Genomic DNA, 24,732 nt, shown 5'->3' with positions numbered 1-24,732 from the left:
CAACATACCAACAACAGTGTGTGGCAACCTTGTGAAGACTTACAGAAAACGTTTGACCTCTGTCATTGCCAACAAAGGATATATTACAAAGTATTGAGATGAAATTTTGTTTCTGACCAAATACTTATTTTCCACCATAATATGCAAATAAAATGATAAAAAAACAGACAATGTGATTTTCTGGATTTTTATTTCTCAGTTTGTCTCCCATAGTTGAGGTCTACCTATGATGTAAATTACAGACGCCTCTCATCTTTTTAAGTGGTGGAACTTGCACTATTGCTGAATGACTAAATACTTTTTTGCCCCACTGTATATGAGAACCTTTATATCATTTGCAGAATGTAAAGCTTGAATAAAGTGGTATACAGAGATGAGGGAGGAGAGGTAGGTCAGTGCAGCTCTGGGGAGAGAGCGGGTAGGGAGGTAAATAGAGATGAGGGAGGAGAGGTAGGTTGGTGCAGCTCTGTGGAGAGCACAGGTAGGGTGGTAGACAGAGATAAGAGAGGAGAGGTGCGACAGTGCAATTCTGGTGAGAGCACTGGTAGAGTGGTAGACAGAGATGAGTGAGGAGAGGTAGGTTGGTGCAGCTCTGTGGAAAGCACAGGTAGGGAGGTAGACAGAGATGAGGGAGGAGAGATAGTTCAGTGCAGCTCTGTGGAGACCATAGACAGGGTGGTAGATAGATATAAGGAGGGAGAGGTTTGGCAGTGCAGTACTGTGGAGACCATTGTTATGGTGGTAGACAGAGATGAGGGAGGAGAGGTACAACAGTGCATTACTGTGGAGAGCACACGAAGGGAGGTAGACAGAGATGAGGGAGGAGGGGTAGGCTGGTGCAGCTCTGTGGAAAGCACGGGTAGGGAGGTAGACAGAGATGAGGGAGGAGGGGTAGGTCAGTGCAGCTCTGTAGAGACCATAGACAGGGTGGTAGACAGATATAAGGGAGAAGAGGATTGGCAGTGCAGTACTGTGGAGACCACTGTTATGGTGGTAGACAGAGAAGAGGGAGGAGATGTATGACAATGCAGAATTGTGGAGAGCACAAGTAGGGAGGTAGACAGAGATTAAGGAGGAGAGGAACAACAATGCAGAATTGTGGAGAGCATGGGTAGTGTAGTAGACAGATTAGGGAGGAGAGGTAGGGCAGTGAAGCCTTATGAAGAGCACATGTAGAGTGGTAGACGGAGATGTATGAAGTTTCATGCACATGCTGTGGAAAAAAAAATTGCAGTGTAAATTAACCAGCAAATCAGATTTTAAGTCTATAGTCTGTCAATCTATGCTGTAGAGATCACTGCAGATTTCACCCTGTGCCGTCCAGCTAATCTGTGTAACCCCATCCCCACTGGAGGCTGCTAATCAGTGGTGTGGGCGAGGTATACACAGCTCAGCATTCATAGCACTGCTACATCTACAGAATAAAATCAAAACTGCACTAAGCAGTCCAGTAAGTGACACATCGCAGGAATCAGGTTTCTGCCCTACATTATGCTGCTCTCAGATTCCATAGCAAAAAGTGCTGACATATTCCTCTTATTTTTTTTTTACCTACAAATCTTAATTTTTACATTTAATATGTAATAATCAGTGAATCCAACCTAGCTTAAAATGATGTAAAAAATACTACACTGTAGATTGTTAATATGGAGATTAAGTAAGTACATTTTTCCCATGTATAAGATGAATAATACGAATGGCTTTGTTTTTTTACCCTTCTAGTTGGTGAACACAAGCAGCTTCAATATGAGTTTCCTGAAGCTTTTCCGAGCTGCTCGACTTATTAAGCTTCTCCGTCAGGGTTATACAATCCGGATCTTATTATGGACTTTTGTGCAGTCTTTCAAGGTAACAATTCTTATTGCTACATGTCTGAAGTCAGTAGAAACTAGAAGAGATCTAGTAATATTAAAAGTTAAATATTTATTAATAATTCATTTGAAATATCATCAAAAAACAAATTAAAACAAGCAGAAAAATGTCGCACAAAGAGAGACGCCACTGAAGGTAACAAAACAACAGTAAATACATGGTCATGTACCAGATACATCAAACCAATAGGCAGTAAGTATAAAAATATATTTTAATGTTACTGGATCTCTCCTAGTTTCTACTGGCTACAGTAATTAGAAATTGCCTTGTATTGTTGATTTGAAGTGCCAGTCCTACATGTATTCTGGACTTTGTTGTGTTAATTTATGACTACATGTGCCTATTTGTGGCTTCATTTTTGTACTATAATATCCCAAAGAATAATTGGGTTTAAAAATTAACTGGACCCCATGAATTCGTCTAACATCCACAATATCTACAGTAGTATCCCATTGATGGACTATAAGGACTTAGTCATCAAGGCTTTGCTTAGCTTTATGGATCTCTTAAATCTATCTTAAATCGTGCTGTGGCCGGTAGTATATATAACGCATACGTACCCACTGGTCTCGGCTCAGAAACCAGCGAATCTTCACACTGGGGGGATTCATAAATCTGTAGTCACACAGAGGTATTGCAGACTTATCATTTTGGACCAAACAACCCCTTTAATATTTAGTTTTTATTTTATTGGACAAAGGGACATTTTGGCCCTCTTAGGCCCCAGGGTCCAGGTGCAACTGCAGACCCTACACCCACTATAGATATGGGACAATTTTTAGGTACTTGTTACATACTTCGCATTATGGCCCCAGTTACACCTTTTTATGTTCTTTCATGTATTCATTGTATAACTTTATCACTTACTTTTCAGGCCCTTCCTTATGTCTGCCTCTTGATTGCCATGCTGTTCTTCATTTATGCTATTATTGGGATGCAGGTGAGTCTATTACCCAGTCACTTGCTGTTTTTCTCTTAAATTCTATGTAATAGTAGCCCACACCTTGAACCAAGCCTATAAAGAAGTATCGATTTATGTATTTAGGTGTTTGGAAACATTAGTCAAGATGAGAACAGCCATATCAACAGACACAACAACTTCCGGAGCTTCTTCAGTTCCCTTATGCTCCTTTTCAGGTTGGTATGATAATAAGAAAATAGTTATTATTATTATTTATTATAGCGCCATTTATTCCATGGTGCTTTACATGTGAGGAGAGATATACATAATAAAGTACAAGTAATCAACCAAATGATCCAATATTACTAAGTGCTAATCAAATACTCCTAATCCGTCCGTTGCATACACCGCTAATTATTAGCTATGCATCAGAAAAAGCACAAATAACTGAAATATTCATATAAAATCAATTTTATTTCAATTAATAAAAACAAACAGTAACGAAAAACAGAATAATTTTAAACATAATACCTCAAATGTGAGGGACTGTAAAGGTACTCCTCTCGTTAAACGCCAAAATGCATATAATAGCCAAAAAACCTAGACAAAGCATTAATGCACTGAAAAAGTGATGTTATGATATGGCTATATACTTTTCAGTGCATTAATGCTTTGTCTAGGTTTTTTGGCTATTATATGCATTTTGGCGTTTAACGAGAGGAGTACCTTTACAGTCCCTCACATTTGAGGTATTATGTTTAAAATTATTCTGTTTTTCGTTACTGTTTGTTTTTATTAATTGAAATAAAATTGATTTTATATGAATATTTCAGTTATTTGTGCTTTTTCTGATGCATAGCTAATAATTAGCGGTGTATGCAACGGACGGATTGGGGATAATAAAGTACAAGTACAATAATCTTAATCAATACAAGTCATGACTGGTACATGAGGAGAGAGGACCCTGCCCGCGAAGGCTCACAATCTACAAGGGATGGGTGAGAATACAGTAGGTGAGGATAGAGCTGGTCTTGCAGCGGTTTGGTCTATCGGTGGTTACTGCAGGTTGTAGGCTTGTCGGAAGAGGTGGGTCTTCAGGTTCTTTTTGAAGGTTTCCATGGTAGGCGAGAGTCTGATGTGTTGGTGTAGAGAGTTCCAGAGTATGGGGGATGCATGGGAGATATCTTGTATGCGATTGTGGGAAGAGGAGTTAAGAGGGGAGTGTAGAAGGAGATCTTGTGAGGATCAGAGGTTGTGTGCAGGTAAGTACCGGGAGACGAGGTCACAGATGTATGGAGGAGGCAGGTTGTGGATGGCTTTGTATGTCATAGTTAGGGTTTGAATTGGAGTTGTTGAGTAGTAGGGAGCCAGTGCAGAGATTGACAGAGGGGAGAGGCTGGGGAATAGCGGGAGGACAGGTGGATTAGTCAGGCAGCAGAGTTTAGAATAGATTGGAGGGGTGAGAGAGTGTTAGAGGCGAGGCCACAGAGCAGGAGGTTGCAGTAGTCAAAGCTGGAGATGATGATGGCATGGACTAGGGTTTTTGCAGATTCTTGGTTTAGGAATGTACGGATCCGGGAAATATTTTTGAGTTGAAGTTGGCAGAAAGTGGAAAGGGCTTGGATATGTGGTTTGAAGGAGAGATCAGTGTCGAGGATTACCCCAATGCGGCAAGCTTGTGGGACTGGGTAGAGTGAGCAGCCATATACTTTAATGGATAGGTCTGTTGGGGGGGTCGAGTGAGATGGGGAAAAGATGATGAATTCTGTTTTCTCCATATTAAGTTTTAGAAATCTAGTGGAGAAGAAGGATGAAATAGCAGACATTGTGGGATTTTGGTTAGTAGGGAGGTGATATCTGGTTCAGAGATGTAGATCTGTGTGTCGTCGGCATAGAGATGATACTGAAAGCCATGGGACTCTATGAGCTGTCCGAGGCCAAAGGTATAGATGGAGAAGAGCAGAGGCCCTAGGACTGAACCTTGCAGGACTCCGACAGATAGGGGCGAGGTGAGGAGGTGGTGTGCGAGTGGGAGATGCTGAATGTCCGGTCTGTTAGATACAACAAAATCTAAGATGGACCCAAGTCAGTGATGCCAAGAGATGAGAGGGTCTGTAATAGTAGGGAATGGTCCACTGTGTCAAAGGCAGAGGACAGGTCCAGGAGGAGGAGGACAGAGTAGTGTCGCTTGGCTTTGGCAGTTAATAGGTCATTGGTGACTTTAGTTAGGGCAGTTTCAGTGGAGTGGTGTGACCGGAAGCCAGATTGTAAGCGGTCACAGAGGGAACAAGAAGAAAGGTGGGAGGACAGTTCAAGGTGGACGTGTTGTTCCAATAGTTTTGAGGCATAGGGGAAAAGTGATATGGAGCAAAAGCTAGATGCAGAGGATGAGTCAAGAGAGGGCTTTTTGAGGATATGTGTGATTGATGCATGTTTAAAGCTTGAAGGGAAAACACCAGTTGTTAGTGATAGGTTGAAGAAATGGGTTAGGGTTGGGATGAAGACTGTGGTGAGGTTTGTAATGAAGTGGGATGGGATCAGGTCAAGTGCACTGGTGGTGAGATGTGATCTTGAGAGTAGAGTAGAGAGTTGATCTTCTGTAATGGTGGAGAAGTTGGTTTTGGAGGAGGAGGGCTGAGCAGTTAGGAGGAAGGGCTTTTGTCGACCAAAACTGTCTCTGATGTTATCGATCTTCTGCTTGAAAATTGAGGCAAAGTCTTTGGCCAAGATGAGTGGAGAGGGAGGGGGTGCTGGGGATAGAGGAGAGAATTGAAAGTGTTGTGGTGTTATATAAAGCAGCAGATGCATCCACATTGTGTAGGGAACATAGATCTGTGAAAGGGAGGAGTGTTGTGAATTTGCTTTTTGCTCCCTCTAGTGGTTACTAGTTTTTTGACTCTGGTTTTTCTGTCATTCCTTTTATCCGCACCTGGGTCGTTAGTTAGGGGTGTTGCTATATAAGCTCCCTGGACCTTCAGTTCAATGCCTGGCAACGTAGTTATCAGAGCTAGTCTGCTGTGCTCTTGTCTACTGATCCTGGTTCCAGTTATATCAGCTAAGTCTGCCTTTTGCCTTTTGCTATTTGTTTTGGTTTTGTATTTTTGTCCAGCTTGTTCCAAATCTATATCCTGACCTTTGCTGGAAGCTCTAGGGGGCTGGTGTTCTCCCCCCGGACCGTTAGACGGTTCGGGGGTTCTTGAATTTCCAGTGTGGATTTTGATAGGGTTTTTGTTGACCATATAAGTTACCTTTCTTTATTCTGCTATCAGTAAGCGGGCCTCTCTGTGCTAAACCTGGTTCATTTCTGTGTTTGTCATTTCCTCTTACCTCACCGTCATTATTTGTGGGGGGCTTCTATCCAGCTTTGGGGTCCCCTTCTCTGGAGGCAAGAAAGGTCTTTGTTTTCCTCTACTAGGGGTAGCTAGATTCTCCGGCTGGCGCGTGTCATCTAGAATCAACGTAGGTATGATCCCCGGCTACTTCTAGTGTTGGCGTTAGGAGTAGATATATGGTCAACCCAGTTACCACTGCCCTATGAGCTGGATTTTTGTATTCTGCAGACTTCCACGTTCCTCTGAGACCCTCGCCATTGGGGTCATAACAGTTTGCCAGGCCAGTATTAAATGTTTAATGCATTGCAGAAGAGGGATTATAAGAAAGAAGATTCTGAGTTTTTTTTTTTCTCCTTCCCCTTTACCTCAGAGTGGCTATGCTTGCTGCAGACATGAATGTCCAGACCTTGATTACAAGTGTGGACCAGCTGGCTACTCGTGTGCAGGGCATACAAGACTATGTTATCAGAAATCCTAGGTCAGAACCTAAAATACCGATTCCTGAACTGTTTTCCGGAGACAGGTTTAAGTTTAGGAATTTCGTGAATAATTGTAAATTGTTTTTCTCCCGCTTTGATTTTGTTGTCTCGTATTTACCAGGTTCAAAGAATGTGAAGGCCGATGCTCTTTCTAGGAGCTTTGTGCCTGATGCTCCTGGAGTCGCTGATCCTGTTGGTATTCTTAAAGATGGAGTTATCTTGTCAGCTATTTCTCCGGATCTGCGACATGTGTTACAGAGATTTCAGGCTGATAGGCCTGAGTCTTGTCCACCTGACAGACTGTTTGTCCCGGATAAGTGGACCAGCAGAGTCATTTCCGAGGTTCATTCCTCGGTGTTGGCAGGTCACCCGGGAATTTTTGGCACCAGAGATCTGGTGGCCAGGTCCTTTTGGTGGCCTTCCTTGTCAAGGGATGTGCGGTCATTTGTGCAGTCCTGTGGGACTTGTGCTCGAGCTAAGCCTTGCTGTTCTCGTGCCAGCGGTTTGCTCTTGCCCTTGCCTGTCCCGAAGAGACCTTGGACACATATCTCCATGGATTTCATTTCTGATCTTCCGCTATCTCAGGGCATGTCCGTTATCTGGGTGATATGTGATCGCTTCTCCAAGATGGTCCATTTGGTTCCTTTGCCTAAGCTGCCTTCCTCTTCCGATCTGGTTCCTGTGTTTTTCCAGAACGTGGTTCGTTTGCACGGCATCCCTGAGAATATTGTGTCAGACAGAGGATCCCAGTTCGTTTCCAGGTTCTGGCGATCCTTTTGTAGTAGGATGGGCATTGATTTGTCGTTTTCGTCTGCTTTCCATCCTCAGACTAATGGACAGACGGAGCGAACCAATCAGACTTTGGAGGCTTATTTGAGGTGTTTTGTCTCTGCTGATCAGGACGATTGGGTGACATTCTTGCCGTTGGCTGAGTTTGCCCTTAATAATCGGGCTAGTTCCGCCACCTTGGTTTCGCCTTTTTTCTGCAACTCTGGTTTCCATCCTCGCTTTTCTTCGGGTCATGTGGAGCCTTCTGACTGTCCTGGGGTGGATTCTGTGGTGGATAGGTTGCAGCAGATCTGGAATCATGTGGTGGACAACTTGAAGTTGTCACAGGAGAAGGCTCAGCGCTTTGCCAACCGCCGCCGCGGTGTGGGTCCCCGACTACGCGTTGGGGATTTGGTGTGGCTTTCTTCCCGCTTTGTTCCTATGAAGGTCTCCTCTCCCAAATTTAAACCTCGTTTTATTGGGCCTTACAAGATATTGGAAATCCTTAATCCTGTATCTTTTCGTCTGGATCTTCCTGTGTCGTTTGCTATTCACAATGTATTTCATAGGTCCTTGTTGCGGCGGTACATTGTGCCTGTAGTTCCTTCTGCTGAGCCTCCTGCTCCGGTGTTGGTTGAGGGCGAGTTGGAGTACGTGGTGGAGAAGATCTTGGATTCTCGCCTCTCCAGGCGGAGGCTTCAGTACCTGGTCAAGTGGAAGGGCTATGGTCAGGAGGATAATTCCTGGGTGGTCGCCTCTGATGTTCATGCGGCCGATTTAGTTCGTGCCTTTCATGCCGCTCATCCTGATCGCCCTGGTGGTCGTGGTGAGGGTTCGGTGACCCCTCACTAAGGGGGGGGTACTGTTGTGAATTTGCTTTTTGCTCCCTCTAGTGGTTACTAGTTTTTTGACTCTGGTTTTTCTGTCATTCCTTTTATCCGCACCTGGGTCGTTAGTTAGGGGTGTTGCTATATAAGCTCCCTGGACCTTCAGTTCAATGCCTGGCAACGTAGTTATCAGAGCTAGTCTGCTGTGCTCTTGTCTACTGATCCTGGTTCCAGTTATATCAGCTAAGTCTGCCTTTTGCCTTTTGCTATTTGTTTTGGTTTTGTATTTTTGTCCAGCTTGTTCCAAATCTATATCCTGACCTTTGCTGGAAGCTCTAGGGGGCTGGTGTTCTCCCCCCGGACCGTTAGACGGTTCGGGGGTTCTTGAATTTCCAGTGTGGATTTTGATAGGGTTTTTGTTGACCATATAAGTTACCTTTCTTTATTCTGCTATCAGTAAGCGGGCCTCTCTGTGCTAAACCTGGTTCATTTCTGTGTTTGTCATTTCCTCTTACCTCACCGTCATTATTTGTGGGGGGCTTCTATCCAGCTTTGGGGTCCCCTTCTCTGGAGGCAAGAAAGGTCTTTGTTTTCCTCTACTAGGGGTAGCTAGATTCTCCGGCTGGCGCGTGTCATCTAGAATCAACGTAGGTATGATCCCCGGCTACTTCTAGTGTTGGCGTTAGGAGTAGATATATGGTCAACCCAGTTACCACTGCCCTATGAGCTGGATTTTTGTATTCTGCAGACTTCCACGTTCCTCTGAGACCCTCGCCATTGGGGTCATAACAGAGGAGGTATTCAGAAAGTGACTGTAGATTGAGGTGTTTAAGATTTCTGAGAGGGTGTGTGAGTTTGTGGAGTTGGGATTATGGACAAGGAGTGGAGAGGGATGAGAATGTGAGTAGGTTGTGGTCAGAAAGAGGGAGAGGTGAGTTAGAGAGGTTGGATAGGGAGCTGAGGTGGGTGAATATGAGGTCCAATATGTGGCCATCTTTGTGAGTGGCTGCAGAAGACCATTGAGTGAGGCCGAAGGAGGAAGTGAGAGATAGAAGTTTAGTGGCAGCTGAGAGGGAAGTGCCAATGGGAATGTTTAAGTCACCCATGATGACAGTGGGGACGTCCGCGGAAAAGAAATGAAGGAACCAGGTGGTGATGTGGTCAAAGAAGGTGGTGGCTGGACCTGAGGGGCGGTAAATGACAACCAGTTGGAGGGGGAGTAGATGCGCTCAGAGTGCACCTCAAAGGAAAAGAGGGTAACAGAGGGTGGTAGTGGGATTGGGGTGAAGGAGCAGTTATCTGACAAGAGAAAACCAACTCCTCCACCGCTTGCTGCGGGGGCGGGGTGTGTGTGAAAGGTGGAATCCACGATACGAGAGTGCAGCAGTAGAGGCTGTGTCAGAGGGTGTGAGCCAGGTTTCAGTGATGGCGAGGAAGGAAAGTTTGTGAGTAATGAAAAAATCATGGATGTAGGAAAGTTTGTTGCAGACAGAGAGAGCATTGGTACCATTCCTACGACTTCACATTTTAAAACTATTCACTAAGCCTCTTGAAAGTACTGGTAGTTGGAAAAATCCGAGTGTGCCACTATTTACCCTCTTTGTCCCCGTTATGATAGGCAAATTTTCATTTTTGACCCTTAGTTTTTTTCCTCCACAGCTTCCAAGAGCCATAACTTTTATATTTTTCCATCAATATAGCAGAATAAGAGGTTGTAGTTTTGAGTGACATCATTTCATTTTCCTATACATTGTACTGGAGAACGGGAAAAAATCCAAGTGTCATGAAAAAATGCAATTCTCCTAAAGCTTTTTTTTAAATGTTTTATATACCTTATGTTGTATAAATCACCTGACAGCATGACTCTCCAAGTCAGTACCACTACAATGGTGATAAACTTGTAAATTAAAAATAAAATGTAAAATTGGGTTTCTCGCCTCCTGTAAAGTTATTTGTCCATGGAGCATATTTTAATATCCTTTTCTATACCATTTTGGTGTATATGCTACTTTCTGATCACCACTTATTACATTTTTGAGGGGAGATGTGGCAACTAAAACACAACAATTCTGTTATTGTGATTTTTTTTTTTTGTTTTGTGGCGTCAACTTTTACAGATGCTGAAATACCAGTTTTGTTCATTTTTTTATTTATTTTTTTATTTATATATTTATTTTTAAACTGGGAAAAATAATTTGATTCATTTTTTTTATTTTTTGTAAATTTTAAGTACATTTCCTTTTACTTTATTTTTGGTCTAATTTGGGGATTTCAATCTATAGTCATTTGAGTATGTGTTCTATATACTGCAATTGCATTATTATTGCACTATATACTGAAAATTATGGTTTCCTATGAAGCTCAGCTTGTTTCTAGGCTTCAAAAGAGTATAAAGATGGCAACCATGGGGCCATCATCAGGCCCTCTGCTATCATGGCAATCCAGCAGCACCCTTCAATTGTGTCGAAGGTGTGCCAATGGAACAGATAACTCAGCAAATCATGTACTTTAAATGCTTCTGTCAAAGATTGACTATACTGGGTGGGCCATTTATATGGATACACCTGGTTGGGCCATGTATACGGATACACCTAAATAAAATGGGAATGGTTGATGATATCAACTTCCTGTTTGTGGCACATTAGTATATGGGAGGGGGAAAACTTTTCAAGATGGGTGCTGACCATGGTGGCCATTTTTTAATGCAACTTTATAAATGGCCCACCCAGGTGTATCCATATAAATGGCCCACCCTGTACATTCGATAAATGTTTCTTTGTACTACAGAAGAGTTATTCAGGATAAAAATCCCAACACTAGATATGTCACCATAACCGAGGAAAGGTGACTAGATCCTAGAAAAAAAATACAAGATTCCCAAAATAGTGTACACAAATGTATTAGATATATATTCAATACATAAGGAATAGAAACACTAAAACAAATGGTGCCTCACTAAAAGCAATGCAGTGAATGCCTATAAATTAATATAAATGAACCACAGCAACACAGTGCAACAACTGAAATGGTGCCCGTTAACCAATGCAGGATACTCAATTTTTCAGTAGGTATGTATGTTATGTGGTGCAGTTGATATATAAAAATGGCATTACTTCTCAACTGAACTTTGTAGCGGCTGCAGACATAGCAATATAGACATCACGCCCCGTCACCTCAACGTGCGTTTCGCTTAGCTTCTTCTGGGGGCGTGACACAATCCAGGAAGGTAAACTGGCCAAGGACTCTAGACTGAAGCATAGGTTCACAATGACTCTAAATATACTGCCAGAGCTACAATGGATGGTTTAGAGCAAAATATATCCATGTGTGTGAATGGCCTAGTCACAGTACAGACTTAAAACCATTGAAAGTTTGTGACAAGACTTGAAAATTGCTGTTCATAGACATCTCCATCCAATCTTACTGAGCCAGAGCTAATGTATAAAGAAGAATGGGAAAAATGTCACCTCCAAATATGCAAAGCTGGTAGAGACGTACTCCAAAAGACTAGAAGCAGTTATTGCATCAAAAAGTGGTCCTACGTAGTATTGACTAAGGGGGGCTGCATACAAATGCACGTCACAATTTTCAAATTTATATTTTTAAAATATTTAGAAAATCATATACCATATCCTTAACACTTTATAAATACTTGCTGCTTTGTGTTGGTATAGCACATAAAATACATTTTAAGGTTGTGGGTGTAACGTGACAAAATATGTAAAGGTTTACAGGGTATAAATACATTTTCAAAGCACTGTAAGATGTAAGTGAAAGTGCAAGTGCAATACTCATAAGGGAAAATCATACAAAACAGTAGATGAAACGCCTTAATAAAAACCCTGCATAAGGAAGTGATTGTTCATTTCCCAGCCACGCACCCCAACAACCGTTTTGCGAAACTTTCCACATAACCTTTGAATTGGAAATTAAGAGATTTTGATTGCTGTAGTAGGAAGGCTCACATTAATTGTAATAATGCGCAGCTTACTAGCAGAATACAGAGCTACATCATTGGATATAGATGGGTTTTTTTCAGGTGAATATAAATGCCGAGCTGCATGTATAGGTTTTTATCTCAGTAGGGTTTGCCCTTCTTGTTTAATTACAATATATCTTAGTTTTTATAATAAAAGTTATGTGTTATTTTACATCCATTAAAAACATCTAGTATGTGGATTACTAACTCTTTTTTTTTTAGGGCACTGAAATAGTAAATATATTGGTCCATGCACTGATACCCGATGTGTGACATATAATTGGTAGTATAAGTTGTAGGTCAGGGTGAGCAACAGGAACAGAAGGCCATGGCACAGCAGACAGGACTTACCAATAGGCAAGTAAATCTCTGAGGCCCAGGACAGCTGGATATGCAGGGTAGCAGGCAGACAAGCAGGTCAGGTTACCCCAGAAGACACAGAGCAAGGAATGTGGAAATACACAAGAACTGTGAAATCAGGACTTGCAGCAATCAAATGGTTAACGACCAAATCATTAGACTGATGGTCAAGGGCAAAGATGTAAGCAATTAGCAAATGAAAGGTTAACTGCAAATAGTAGTGATAAACAAGCAAACTTGATACTTGCTTGTAGAAAGACTGCAGAATATTGCAGCAACATTGTGATGTCAACAGGAGAGAAGAGTTTGTTATCCTTACAGCAGATAAATGGTTAACCTCTGAACTGAGCCTGGAGATGAATGCAGATAGTTGATAAACAAACAAAATGGGTTGTAAATAACAGTCAGTAGAATGCAATGCATATACAAAATTAAGCAACTTTTTATATACGGATTTGACAAAAAAAGTGATCATAATCACCTTGACTACATCCCCATAAAGAGAAATACTGAAAGTTATCTATGTGCTCTTTTATTCATTTTTCAGTAGGAAGATGGAAAAGTGGAGTACGGTAAATGAGTAATAATAAATGCATACCAATTCACAGCCCTGGATTCATAATTCTGTAATTAACCTCATTAACTGATATTTTGATGGTAGGAGTGCTACAGGAGAAGCCTGGCAGGAGATCATGTTATCATGCCTTGGTGATAAGCGCTGTGAAAAAGATACTAGCGTGGCCACTGGACACAATGAGAATGAACGTTGTGGCACTGACTTGGCCTATGTCTATTTTGTTTCCTTCATCTTCTTTTGCTCATTTCTGGTAAGTTTCCTCTGATATTGCTTTCATTATTTTTTTACAATCCTTTTTAGAGCATTTGGCTCTTTATTCTGTAGCATTAGATCACAGAATCATATTATGGAGGCCCCTAACTCACCTCTGCGACCCAGACCACATCTAACGCTCTTTGAGAAGCACACATGGGAAAGGTGGCCGCTGGCCATATGGGCATGTTACCTTCTTATCTAAAGTATATGGTACTTATGAAGACAACAGCGCCAATAAAACGACATAGGCTTCAATGGAGAGAGGCAAAAGTATGCATGCTCTATCCCTTATCTGAGCAGTACCGACTACGACTACCCAAATAAGTAGCTTCCTTACACCCTTTGGATAATTCTGTTCTCCACAACGGGTTGTTGAGTTTTAACCAACAAGTCAAATACAGAAACAGATGTTAGGGTATGTGCACACGCTGTGGATTTTGCTGCGGATTCGCAGCTGTTTTCCATGCGGTGTACAGTACCATGTATACCTATGGAAAACAAAATCCGCAGTGCACATGCTGCGGAAAAAAACGCGCGGAAACGCTGCATTGTTTATTCCGCAGCATGTTCATTCTTTGTGCGGATTCCACAGCGGTTTACACCTGCTCCATAATAGGAATCCGCAGGGGTAAAACCGCAGGTGGAATCCACACAAAAAATGCATAAAATCCGCGGTAAATCCGCAGTAAATCCGCAGGTAAAACGCAGTGCTTTTTACCTGCGGATTTCTCAAAACAGGTGCGGGAAAAATCCGCAGAGGTTCCATCTACATACGTACATACCCTTAAGGTTTATTCAGCAATTGTTCCAATCTCCCAAACACTTTACAATCAGTTGTATGCTTATCTGAAATTATATTAGTCCTGCACAACCAATGACACTTGAGCGAGTCTGATAATGGTAATTCTGTATTGCATCAGTTCTTAGGTGCTGCTGCCTTTAAAAGTATTTGACAGCCAACTGCAAATTATGGGGCCATTTTGTACAGCACTAAAAGTAAAGTAGACCGGCTCTTACCAGGGTTATTCACACGCCTATTGCTCCTTACACATAATATGTACTTACATTTTGTCAGACGCAAACACTTAAGTTAACAGACTTGTGCTTCTTAAATGCTGAATACACTTTCCATATATTGTAGATGAATATCTAATCTTATATTAAATGTGGAACTTATTCTATACTAAGAATATGTAAATTCAGGTTTACAGCTTTTTCTTGCATTTTGATGACTATACATGCTATACATAACATGATGGCGTTCTTAAATAAGTTCTGTCGCTTGCTCAAAAATTTTAATTAAATACCTTGGAGAAATCCATAAGCTTCCCTGATTCTGCCGCTCTTTTCCGTTTTGTGCTGCATCACTCTGTTGCAGAGATATTGACATTTGTGGTTTTTGAAGCTCAGCATGTGAAACCTCTGCTGATTATACAACTGTGTGTTTTTTACTTCTTTTCTGGGGATGCACTTTCACCCCTTCCAACTGAATGAACAGTCGAGCAGCCTCAAAGCTGTGACTGACAGTGTCTGAAGGGAGGGATGAAAGCACATGCTCCCAGAAATGCCCAGTTGAACTATAAGCAGAGATTTCACATACTGCTCTTTAAAAGAAGAAAATGTGAATATCTCTGCAATGGAGCGACGCTGCTCAAAATGGAAAAAAAGTGGAAGAATCGGGAGTTCAAGAAATATTAAAAGGTTTTTACCTAAATTTTAAGCAAGTGAATTGTCCTCATTAAAGGGCTTTGTGGGAAATTAAGAAATATGACTACTTTCTTCCAAAAAATAACACTACTCTGGTATTTTTAGTTAGCTGTTATTGCACTTTCAGACAATCCCCTGAAAGATCATTCCAAAGTGCCAGCCACCAGGTTTCTCCCTTCTGTCTAATTTTCTGTTCGCTGCCTGTTGTTAAGTATAATCCATCTCTATCAGCTAAGACACCAAGATGGATTGCAGGAAGGGGGTGGACTTTATTTCTCTGCACCTGTTTCTCTGTCTATTAAAATGCTTACGGGCAAAATAGAGAGCTGAGCTTTCAATTCAAGAGAGGCAACCCAAAGAGCAATAGCAGGTGTAATGCATTCTGGGAAGTGGAGAAAGGAAGTTCCTGTACCTATTGTGATGGCAGAGAGCTGATGAAGAGAAACCACCCAGTGTTGCTGGTTATCGGAAAAAAGAATTCAGTTGTGCTTTTTCTTATCTCATATAAACCCTTTCACCTGCATTTGCACTAAACAGAAGATCTATATAAAATGATCATCTGATAAATATAAACAGAAGATCAATAAAAATCATATATGGCATTGAATAACGTGAGCACATACTATTCTAGGAATATGATACAATTTTGGAAGTACTGTATGAAGAGCAAGGTGTAAGAAGTGAAACATGAAGATTCCTTGCAATACATGCCAGGCAAAGCACACAATAGTATGCCCAGAGGAAGGCCTCGTAGGGCGAAACGTGACACAAGGATTTCCGCTTTAATTTCCTGTGCCATGTAAATTAAAACCAAAGATTGGGAAGAATTACATAGATTAGACTAATACATGTAAAACCCTTTCATGTTCGATACTAATTAGGCCTCTAAGGTTTATGGCAGCAGTTTTGTCAGCTGTACAGTCCTCGCTTCACTTTATTACATTGAGGTTGACAGCCATCAGTCCAGAAACGTGTCCTACTCAAATAATATTTTCCAAAAAAATCGCCAAAAAACAGAACACCTTCTAATATTCAATTATTTAATAAGGAATTGAGGAAGTTCACGTCTGTGAAATAATTAAAGATGATTCTTCATTAAATATTTATTTTAACAGACAATAAATGTTGCACATCAGTTATTGTCGAAAGAAAGAAGTACGGTTATACATCTTATCCTGGAAATATAGAATGTCTGACTTATCTTGAGAAATACGTAAATACCAAACAATGTAAACATAACAAATCATCAAAAACCTATAAGGGTATGTGCACACGTTGCAGAAAGGTATGCGGATTTTTCCGCACTGATTTTGGTAAATCCACAGGAAATCCGCACTGAGGAATTACCGCGGATTTACCGCGTTTTTCGCGGTTTTTGTGCGGATTCCACCTGCGGTTTTACACCTGCGGATTCTTATTGAGGAGCAGGTGTAAACCACTGCGGAATCCGCACAAAGAATTGACATGCTGCAGAATAAACCGCTATATTTCCAAGCGGTTTTTTCCGCATCATGTGCACTGCGGATTTTGTTTTCCATAGGTTTATATGGTACTGTAAACTCATGGAAAACTGCTGCGAATCTGCAGTGGCCTAACCGCTGCTGATCCGCAGCAAAATCCGCAGCGTGTGCACATAGCCTAAAGGCTTTCAAAAATAAAAACAAAATCACAAATTACTCCAGCATCCAAAATAGGAAAAACATTCCAAAATCACACATTAGCTATGATTTTATTGATATTGAAATTATTTAAAAAAAAAAAGCACTCAAAGACATAATTAAATAATAGGAAGAGAAAAAAAGATATATAAATATAAAATGTAATACAGATAAAGTAATAGGTTTATATAGCATTATCCAGGAAGACCAAAAACATAATCAGGCACACAATTCAACATTAATAAATATACTTCAAATTAATAATATATTTTTTTTAATTTCCAATAATGAAATGCCATTAATTTATTAAATAATATATTGCAACAAAATTCTATTAAATAATAGAAGGCACAGCCAAAAAAAGGATAATAAATATGTACCAAGATATATCTGAGTGGGCAACCATGATATTGTTAAAACTAATAAACAAATGCACATGGTCATGTTAACAGGTCAAACAGGTAGACTAAAGCCCAAAGTCTAATAATAAAATATCTGACAGGACATATATGAAATTAATAAAGCAAAAGTAAACAACTCCAGACTTGCAGTCATTTTGAACAGTTTCGTCTTGTTAGAGAGCAGTTCAGTACATTTAGTGCAGACAGAATTCAGTACAGTACAAGCAGTACAGGTAGAGAACAATACAATACATATAAGATAGGAAAAGAGCAGTACAGCACGTGTAATACAGAAATAGAGCAGTAGAGAACATGTAGTATATATAGAGAGCAGTACGGCACATGTAATACAGATATAGAGCAGTAGAGAGCATGTAGTAGAGATAGAAAGCAGTACAGCACATGTAATACAGATATAGAGCAGTAGAGAACTTGTAGTAGAGATAGAGAGCAGTACGGCACATGTAATATAGATATAGAGCTGTAGAGAGCATGTAGTAGAGATAGAAAGCAGTACAGCACATGTAATATAGATATAGAGCAGTAGAGAACATGTAGTAGAGATAGAGAGCAGTACAGCACATGTGATACAGATATAGAGCAGTAGAGAACATGTAGTAGAGATAGAGAGCAGTACGGCACATGTAATATAGATATAGAGCTGTAGAGAGCATGTAGTAGAGATAGAAAGCAGTACAGCACATGTAATACAGATATAGAGCAGTAGAGAACTTGTAGTAGAAATAGAGAGCAGTACGGCACATGTAATACAGATGTAGAGCAGTAGAGAACATGTAGTAGAGATAGAGAACAGTACAGCACATGTAATACAGAAATAGAGCAGTAGAGAGCATGTAGTAGAGAGAGAGCAGTACGGCACATGTAATACAGATATAGAGCAATAGAGAACATGTAGTAGATATAGAGAGTAGTACGGCACATGTAATACAGATATAGAGCAGTAGAGAGCATGTAGTAGAGATAGAGAGCAGTACAGCACATGTAATACAGATATAGAGCAGTAGAGAGCATGTAGTAGAGATAGGAGCAGTACAGCACATGTAATACAAACATCGAGCAGTAGAGAGCATGTAGAAGAGATAGAGAGCAGTACAGCACATGTAATACAGATAAAGAGCAATAGAGAACATGTAGTAGATATAGAGAGCAGTTCGGCACATGTAAGACAGAGATAGAGCAATAGAGAACATCTAGTAGAGATAGAGAGCAGTACAGCACATGTAATACAGATATAGAGCAGTAGAGAGCATGTAGTAGAGAGAGCAGTACAGCACATGTAATACAAATATCGAGCAGTAGAGAGCATGTAGTAGAGATAGAGAGCAGTATGGCACATGTAATACAGATATAGAGCAGTAGAGAGCATGTAGTAGAGATAGAGAACAGTACGGCACATGTAATACAGATATAGAGCAATAGAGAACATGTAGTAGATATAGAGAGTAGTACGGCACATGTAAGACAGATATAGAGCAGTAGAGAGCATGTAGAGATAGAGAGCAGTACAGCACATGTAATACAGATATAGAGCAGTAGAGAGCATGTAGTAGAGATAGAGAGCAGTACAGCACATGTAATACAGATATAGAGCAATAGAGAACATGTAGTAGATATAGAGAGCAGTTCGGCACATGTAATACAGATATAGAGCAGTAGAGAATATCTAGTAGAGATAGAGAGCAGTACAGCACATGTAATACAGATATAGAGCAGTAGAGAGCATGTAGTAGAGATAGAGAGCAGTACGGCACATGTAATACAAATATCGAGCTGCAGAGAGCAATGTAATAGATACAGAGAGCAGTACGGCACATGTAATACAGATATAGCGCAGTAGAGAGCATGTAGTAGAGATAGAGAGCAGTACGGCACATGTAAGACAGATATAGAGCAGTAGAGAACATGTAGTAGATACAGAGAGCAGTATGGCACATGTAATACAGATATAGCGCAGTAGAGAGCATGTAGTAGAGATAGAGAGCAGTACGGCACATGTAATACAGATATAGAGCAGTAGAGAGCATGTAGTAGAGATAGAGAGCAGTACGGCACATGTAATACAGATATAGAGCAGTAGAGAGCATGTAGTAGAGATAGAGAGCAGTACAGCACATGTAAGACAGATATAGAGCAGTAGAGAACATGTAGTAGATATAGAGAGCAGTACAGCACATGTAATACAGATATAGAGCTTGTAGTAGAGATAGAGAGAAGTACGGCACATGTAATACAGATATAGAGCAGTAGAGAGTATGTAGTAGAGATAGAGAGCAGTACGGCACATGTAATACAGATATAGAGCAGTAGAGAGCATGTAGTGGAGATAGAGAGCAGTGCGGCACATGTAATACAGATATAGAGCAGTAGAGAGCATGTAGTGGAGATAGAGAGCAGTGCGGCACATGTAATACAGATATAGAGCAGTAGAGAGCATGTAGTAGAGACAGAGAGCAGTATGGCACATTTAGTACCAGTACACAGCAGTACAGTATAAGTAGTACAATTAGAGATGAGTACAGTAAATGTAGTAGCCGTAGAGAGTAGCACAGTACATTTAGTACAGATACAGATTAGTAAAGTACATGTAGGACAGGTAGAGAGCAGTACAGAACATATAGTACAGGTAGAGAGCATGTAGTAGAGATAGAGAGCAGTACAGTACATGAAATATAGATAGAGAGCAGTGAAGCACATGCAGTACGGCACATTTAGTACAGGCATGGTTAGAGTGGGGTATCTGGGACCCACAGGTGGAATTGACCCTAGGGGGCCACCCTACAGCTATATGCAAATATCTGTAAGCCGTTATCCCTGTTATAATGGAGCGTCGACTGTAAAACACAGGAGGCTCCTGCACATCTGCTGTGCACCACCATATCTGAGATGTACAATTATGCCAGTTTGCATTAAAGGGGATCTTCGGTGACAACAAGTTATCACCAATACAAAGGATAGTTGATAACTTGGAAACTGCACAGATCGGAAAAATGGGGAACTTTTATTCCTGACAGGGCACTTTTATACCCATTTTAAAATGGAGCGACAGGTAGGAAGTCTGACCGCAACTCCACTATCCTCTTTGAAACTTCCAGAAGAAGCCAAGTGTAGTGCTCGCAGCCACTTAAAGAATGAATGTAACAGTGGTAAAGTCGTTCTTGCCTCTCAATTCAAATGGGGACCATAATTTAATTATGTTCCCCATCCTGGGCTCTTTTTTTTATTATGTCCACCATGAAGGGCCCCTACGTTCCCTCATCCTGGACCTCTATGTACCTCTTCTTTGGCCCCTGTGTCCTCCATCCTGCTCCCCTGTGTCTTCTATCCTAGGTCCCTATGTCCACTATCCTGGGCCTATATGTTCCCCATCTTGTACCTCTATGTCCCTCATCCTGGGCCCCTATGTCTCCCGTCCTGGGCCGCTATGTCTATCATCTTGGGCCCCTATGTTCCCCATCCTGGGCAGATGGTTATCACTGAATTACCTATGCTGTATAGTCCATATTCTAAGCTCTCACATGTGTGACTTAGAGCTGTACTTTCTATTTTAATTAGTTTTGAAAGTTTCATATGGCATCTATTTTGTCACATTATGGTAGTTTTAACAATAATTATATTGTTCTGTGTAATCCTCAGATGTTAAATCTGTTTGTGGCTGTTATAATGGACAACTTTGAATACTTGACAAGAGACTCTTCCATTTTGGGACCACATCACCTGGATGAGTTTGTTCGGATCTGGGCTGAATACGATAAAGCAGCATGGTAAATTATCTTACCTTCCTAACATTACTATAGTATCAAACTTTCAAAAACTCAAATGTTTGGTGTAGATTCTATAAAGATTAAAACTAAAGGTCTTTGATTTATTTTTCCATATTTTACAAACTGTAGTATCTCGGAATTGATCACTTATTTGTTTCCTTTCCTTGCCTATGTCCATGCCTTTGCCCATGTCCCAGAATATACTGCAAACTTGTTGCAGTATCTGGGTTTGACATTTTGCTGCCCCAGGAGCTCTCATGGTGCAGTGATTGAAGTTGTGGGGGGTTGCCTCTGGCCATGGAGGTATCTCCATCTTCCTGATTTTGAGCTGTGCTCTGATTAACATGCCTGTGCTTCTCTTCCAGTGGCAGGATACCCTATAAGGATATGTACAAATTAGTCCGAGTCATCTCGCCTCCGCTCGGCCTTGGAGAGAACTGCCCCTACAGGGTGGCATGCAAGGTTTGGTGCCCAGTCTCTCAGCCCTTTCCACTCAGCAAGGGCATAGCTTACCTATACCTTCCCACCTTTCCCTTCACCTAACTGTCCCTTCCCCTCCACCGCTCCACTACTGCACCATGCAAGGGACCTCGGGCTGCTGCCTCCAGGTTTAAATAGTGATATTCACTCCCTAATTCCCTAAATCAGCAGCTGCACCCAAGCTAGTCCCTGGGACTCAAAAATATATTAGTCATGATCAGTCAAGGCAGTGAAGGGTTTGATTTAGTAAACCTGATGTGACCACAAAAAGTGTTGTCAATAGAGGTGTCAGGAACAGTTAAGGAACAGTTTAGGCAATGGTGTAAAGTATTTTGGATGTCAATGTATGGAAATTACATAAAACACCTAAACTTCTACTCTAAAACTATACAAAAGGGGTCTGTGGATCTAAAATATTCACACTACCCAGAGGTCCAGGGTTACTGGTATTGGGAGGCAGCTGGTTGACTCTGAAACTTGCAACTCAGCATGAGCAGAAGGAACTTTCAGGAAGAATGCATGAAAACTTTTCTTAGTGCATCGCGGAGCATGCTTTGCACTGGTGCCTGCCAGGAGCCACAACACTCAGCCAGGAGGAAGCAACTGTGGGTTCCCGACATTACGACCAATTATTATCACAGCTGCAGCCTCTGGTCAAGTCGAGTAGCCAGACAGGTTCCCCCAATATTCACAGTAGCTGGCTGTAAATATTGCAGAGACGGCTGGAATTTGACAAGCTGTTTTCTGAAGCTGAGCCTGGAGACGAGTATCTGACATGCTTGCAACATCATTGCAGTAGAAAAGTAGTAATCCTTAGAAAAAAAAATCCAAAAAACAGAAGAGACGAATTGGGTGTGGGTGGAAAGAGTCGAAATAAGGGCATGAGTGCGGTTTAATCCCGCCTGAATCTGCTCCTGGGGTGAAGGCATCTAATAACCCCTCCGTCTTCTCTTCTGTTTCCCTCTTTCTTTTCTGTTTTCTATGTTTTTTTATGTGTGTTTGTATTTTTCTTTTCTTTTCTTTTTTTGGGTTTTTGCTTCCCTGGATATGCCACGCTTCTCTTTGTTCCTTCATTGCTTGCTCCATTGTTCTCACCTCACTCCCTTCCTCCTTCTCTGGCTCCTCCTGTCCATAACCAGTGGCCGTATCCATTATAATGAGATGTATGACATGCTGACGCTGATGTCACCACCATTGGGCCTTGGAAAGAGATGTCCTAATAAAGTGGCTTATAAGGTAGAAGTCACCCTATTGCAATCTAAGAATAAGGTTCTGACGTAAGAAAAAGTGTCGCTTGATATGCCCCTGATTTATCCCTTTGTTTTCTCATACTTTTCACTTGAAGTTGCAGTCCTAGCATACCTTTCATTGCAGTACGGGTCCTTGCATTCCCTTGCAGCAACTTCACTTCAGATTTTTTTTTCAAAATCACCATTAATTTGCCAAAAAATCTGCATTTGTTGAAATTTGCAAACATTCAACCGGGTTGCAAAATAAATGTGTTGCAGAAAAAAAGCGCACATTAAAGAAACTCTCCCGTGAAAAGTTTTATCCTCTTAATATATTTCAGTCATCATATTATGTAGCACTGTGTACTTACAATTGCTCATTTTGCCTTTAGTCCATTTAATTCTTCTCTTTTCCATTAGGTCAAAGACATCACGTGATTAAAAACAGACTAGCTGGGATCTTCTAAGTTCTATGTAGAAACACAAAGTCTGTTTTCTCATGCAGGGAAAAGAGACTTCCTGTTTCTACATAGAGCTTAGAAGAATTCAGCTAGTCTGGTTTTAATCACGAGTCATAGACCTAATAGAAAAGAGAAGAATTAGCTGGGTAGAAGAGCAAAATGAGCAATTGTAAGCACACAGTGCTATATAATATGATGACTGCAATTTATTAAAATAATAAAAACTCTGATGGGAGAAGTGCTTCTTTAAAGGCATTGAAATGGTCAAATCGGCATGAAATCACCTAAAAGAATTTCCATTCTGAGAATGTCAGTTTATGTGTGGAAAATATCTGCAATATGTAGATGAGATTTGTTAAATCTAGCACATTGCTTTTAAAGCCCCTGGACAAATGTGAAGTAGATATGCCACATGTGCAAAATCCCAAGGTCACAAGGAAGCTTTGGTGGTCATCAATTAAAAATAACACAAATAATAAAGGAGTTATGAATTTGTACTTTCTTTCAAATTCTTACAAAAAATCTTAGCTTACTGTATAGATGACTTTATATAGAATCTCACCGAAACCCTTGGATAAACTAATGAATATTCACAAATGTGCATCGTATTATAACTAGTGATGAGTGAGTAGCACGCTCGGGAGATCTTCGAGTATTTCTGAGTGCTCGGAGATTTAGTTTTTGTTGACACAGCTGCATGATTTACTGCTGCTAGCAAGGCTGAGTACATGTGGGGGTTGCCTGGTTGCTAGGGAATCCCCACATGTATTCAAGCTGTCAAACAGCCGTAAATCATGCAGATGCGGCAAAAAAACCTAAATCTCCGAGCAGTCACAAATACTCGGAGATCACCCGAGTATGCTCGGGAAAACCCGAGCAACGAGTATACTCGCTCATCACTAACTATAACCATAATTTATAGAGTTATGCTAAGCTGTAGTTAATTTTAGAAATCCCCAAAAATATAAAAAATCTCACCAAAAGATTACCAAATAACCAGTTCTTAAAGTTAAATAGGAATCTTCCTATTAGTACCGAGTTAAGATTGTTTCAGTAGAGCAACAGTAGGAAACTGTCGGGTTATGACCAATATCAAAATGCATAAAAAACAAAAACAACAACCTAAAACTATGAACCTATTTACATGAAACATGGTATAAGGTGCTCTGAGTCAAAGGTCTCCAATCTGTGACTCTCCACTTCCTCCAAAACACAAAGCCTGGTTCTGTCACCTCAATTTTCCAAAGATCTCAAGAGTCTAGGTGTTATTTTTCACACCAAACCTGGCTCTGTCACCTGATTTTTCCAAAGATCTCAAGAGTCTAGGTGTTATTTTTCACACCAAACCTGGTTCTTTCACCTGGATTTTCCAAAGATCCCAAGATTCTAGGTGTTATTTTTCAAAGATCAAAAACCACATGTTAAATACGTCCAATCTAAACCTTGCCATCCAATATCATAAATTTAAAATCAGGAAGACATCTTGACTCTACTGTGATCCAACAAAGCCAAGGCCATGTCTATTTTCCACAAGACCGCTCTTGATTTGGGCAGGCCAACCATGTTTAGAGATTCAAAAACATGGATGTTAATGGCATATTTTAAGCATTGCCACCATTATATTTATATTATGATAGCTGCTTCTTAAAGATATGTTTTAATAA

General features: G+C 40.8%; 1 protein-coding gene across 6 annotated transcripts in view; it reads left to right on the top strand.

The window, feature by feature from the left end:
• Nucleotides 1-24,732, top strand: part of CACNA1E (calcium voltage-gated channel subunit alpha1 E) — a 718,540-nt gene that overhangs the window by 656,730 nt on the left and 37,078 nt on the right. For 3 of the 6 annotated variants that reach the window (XM_077276799.1, XM_077276796.1, XM_077276801.1), the window contains 6 exons: nucleotides 1,723-1,848; nucleotides 2,747-2,812; nucleotides 2,918-3,009; nucleotides 13,180-13,345; nucleotides 20,771-20,898; nucleotides 22,518-22,614. In XM_077276799.1, coding sequence (XP_077132914.1) covers nucleotides 1,723-1,848; nucleotides 2,747-2,812; nucleotides 2,918-3,009; nucleotides 13,180-13,345; nucleotides 20,771-20,898; nucleotides 22,518-22,614 — 675 coding nt within the window. Of the gene's footprint in view, nucleotides 1-1,722; nucleotides 1,849-2,746; nucleotides 2,813-2,917; nucleotides 3,010-13,179; nucleotides 13,346-20,770; nucleotides 20,899-21,263; nucleotides 21,361-22,517; nucleotides 22,615-24,732 lie in introns of all 6 variants that reach the window. The other 3 variants (XM_077276797.1, XM_077276800.1, XM_077276802.1) reach the window with 2 other exon arrangements.

This window comes from Ranitomeya variabilis, chromosome 8 (assembly GCF_051348905.1).
Source record: "Ranitomeya variabilis isolate aRanVar5 chromosome 8, aRanVar5.hap1, whole genome shotgun sequence".
Taxonomy (NCBI): Eukaryota; Metazoa; Chordata; class Amphibia; order Anura; family Dendrobatidae; genus Ranitomeya; species Ranitomeya variabilis.
Note: the sequence above shows the minus strand (reverse complement) of the source record. Positions and strands in the feature narration are given on the sequence as shown.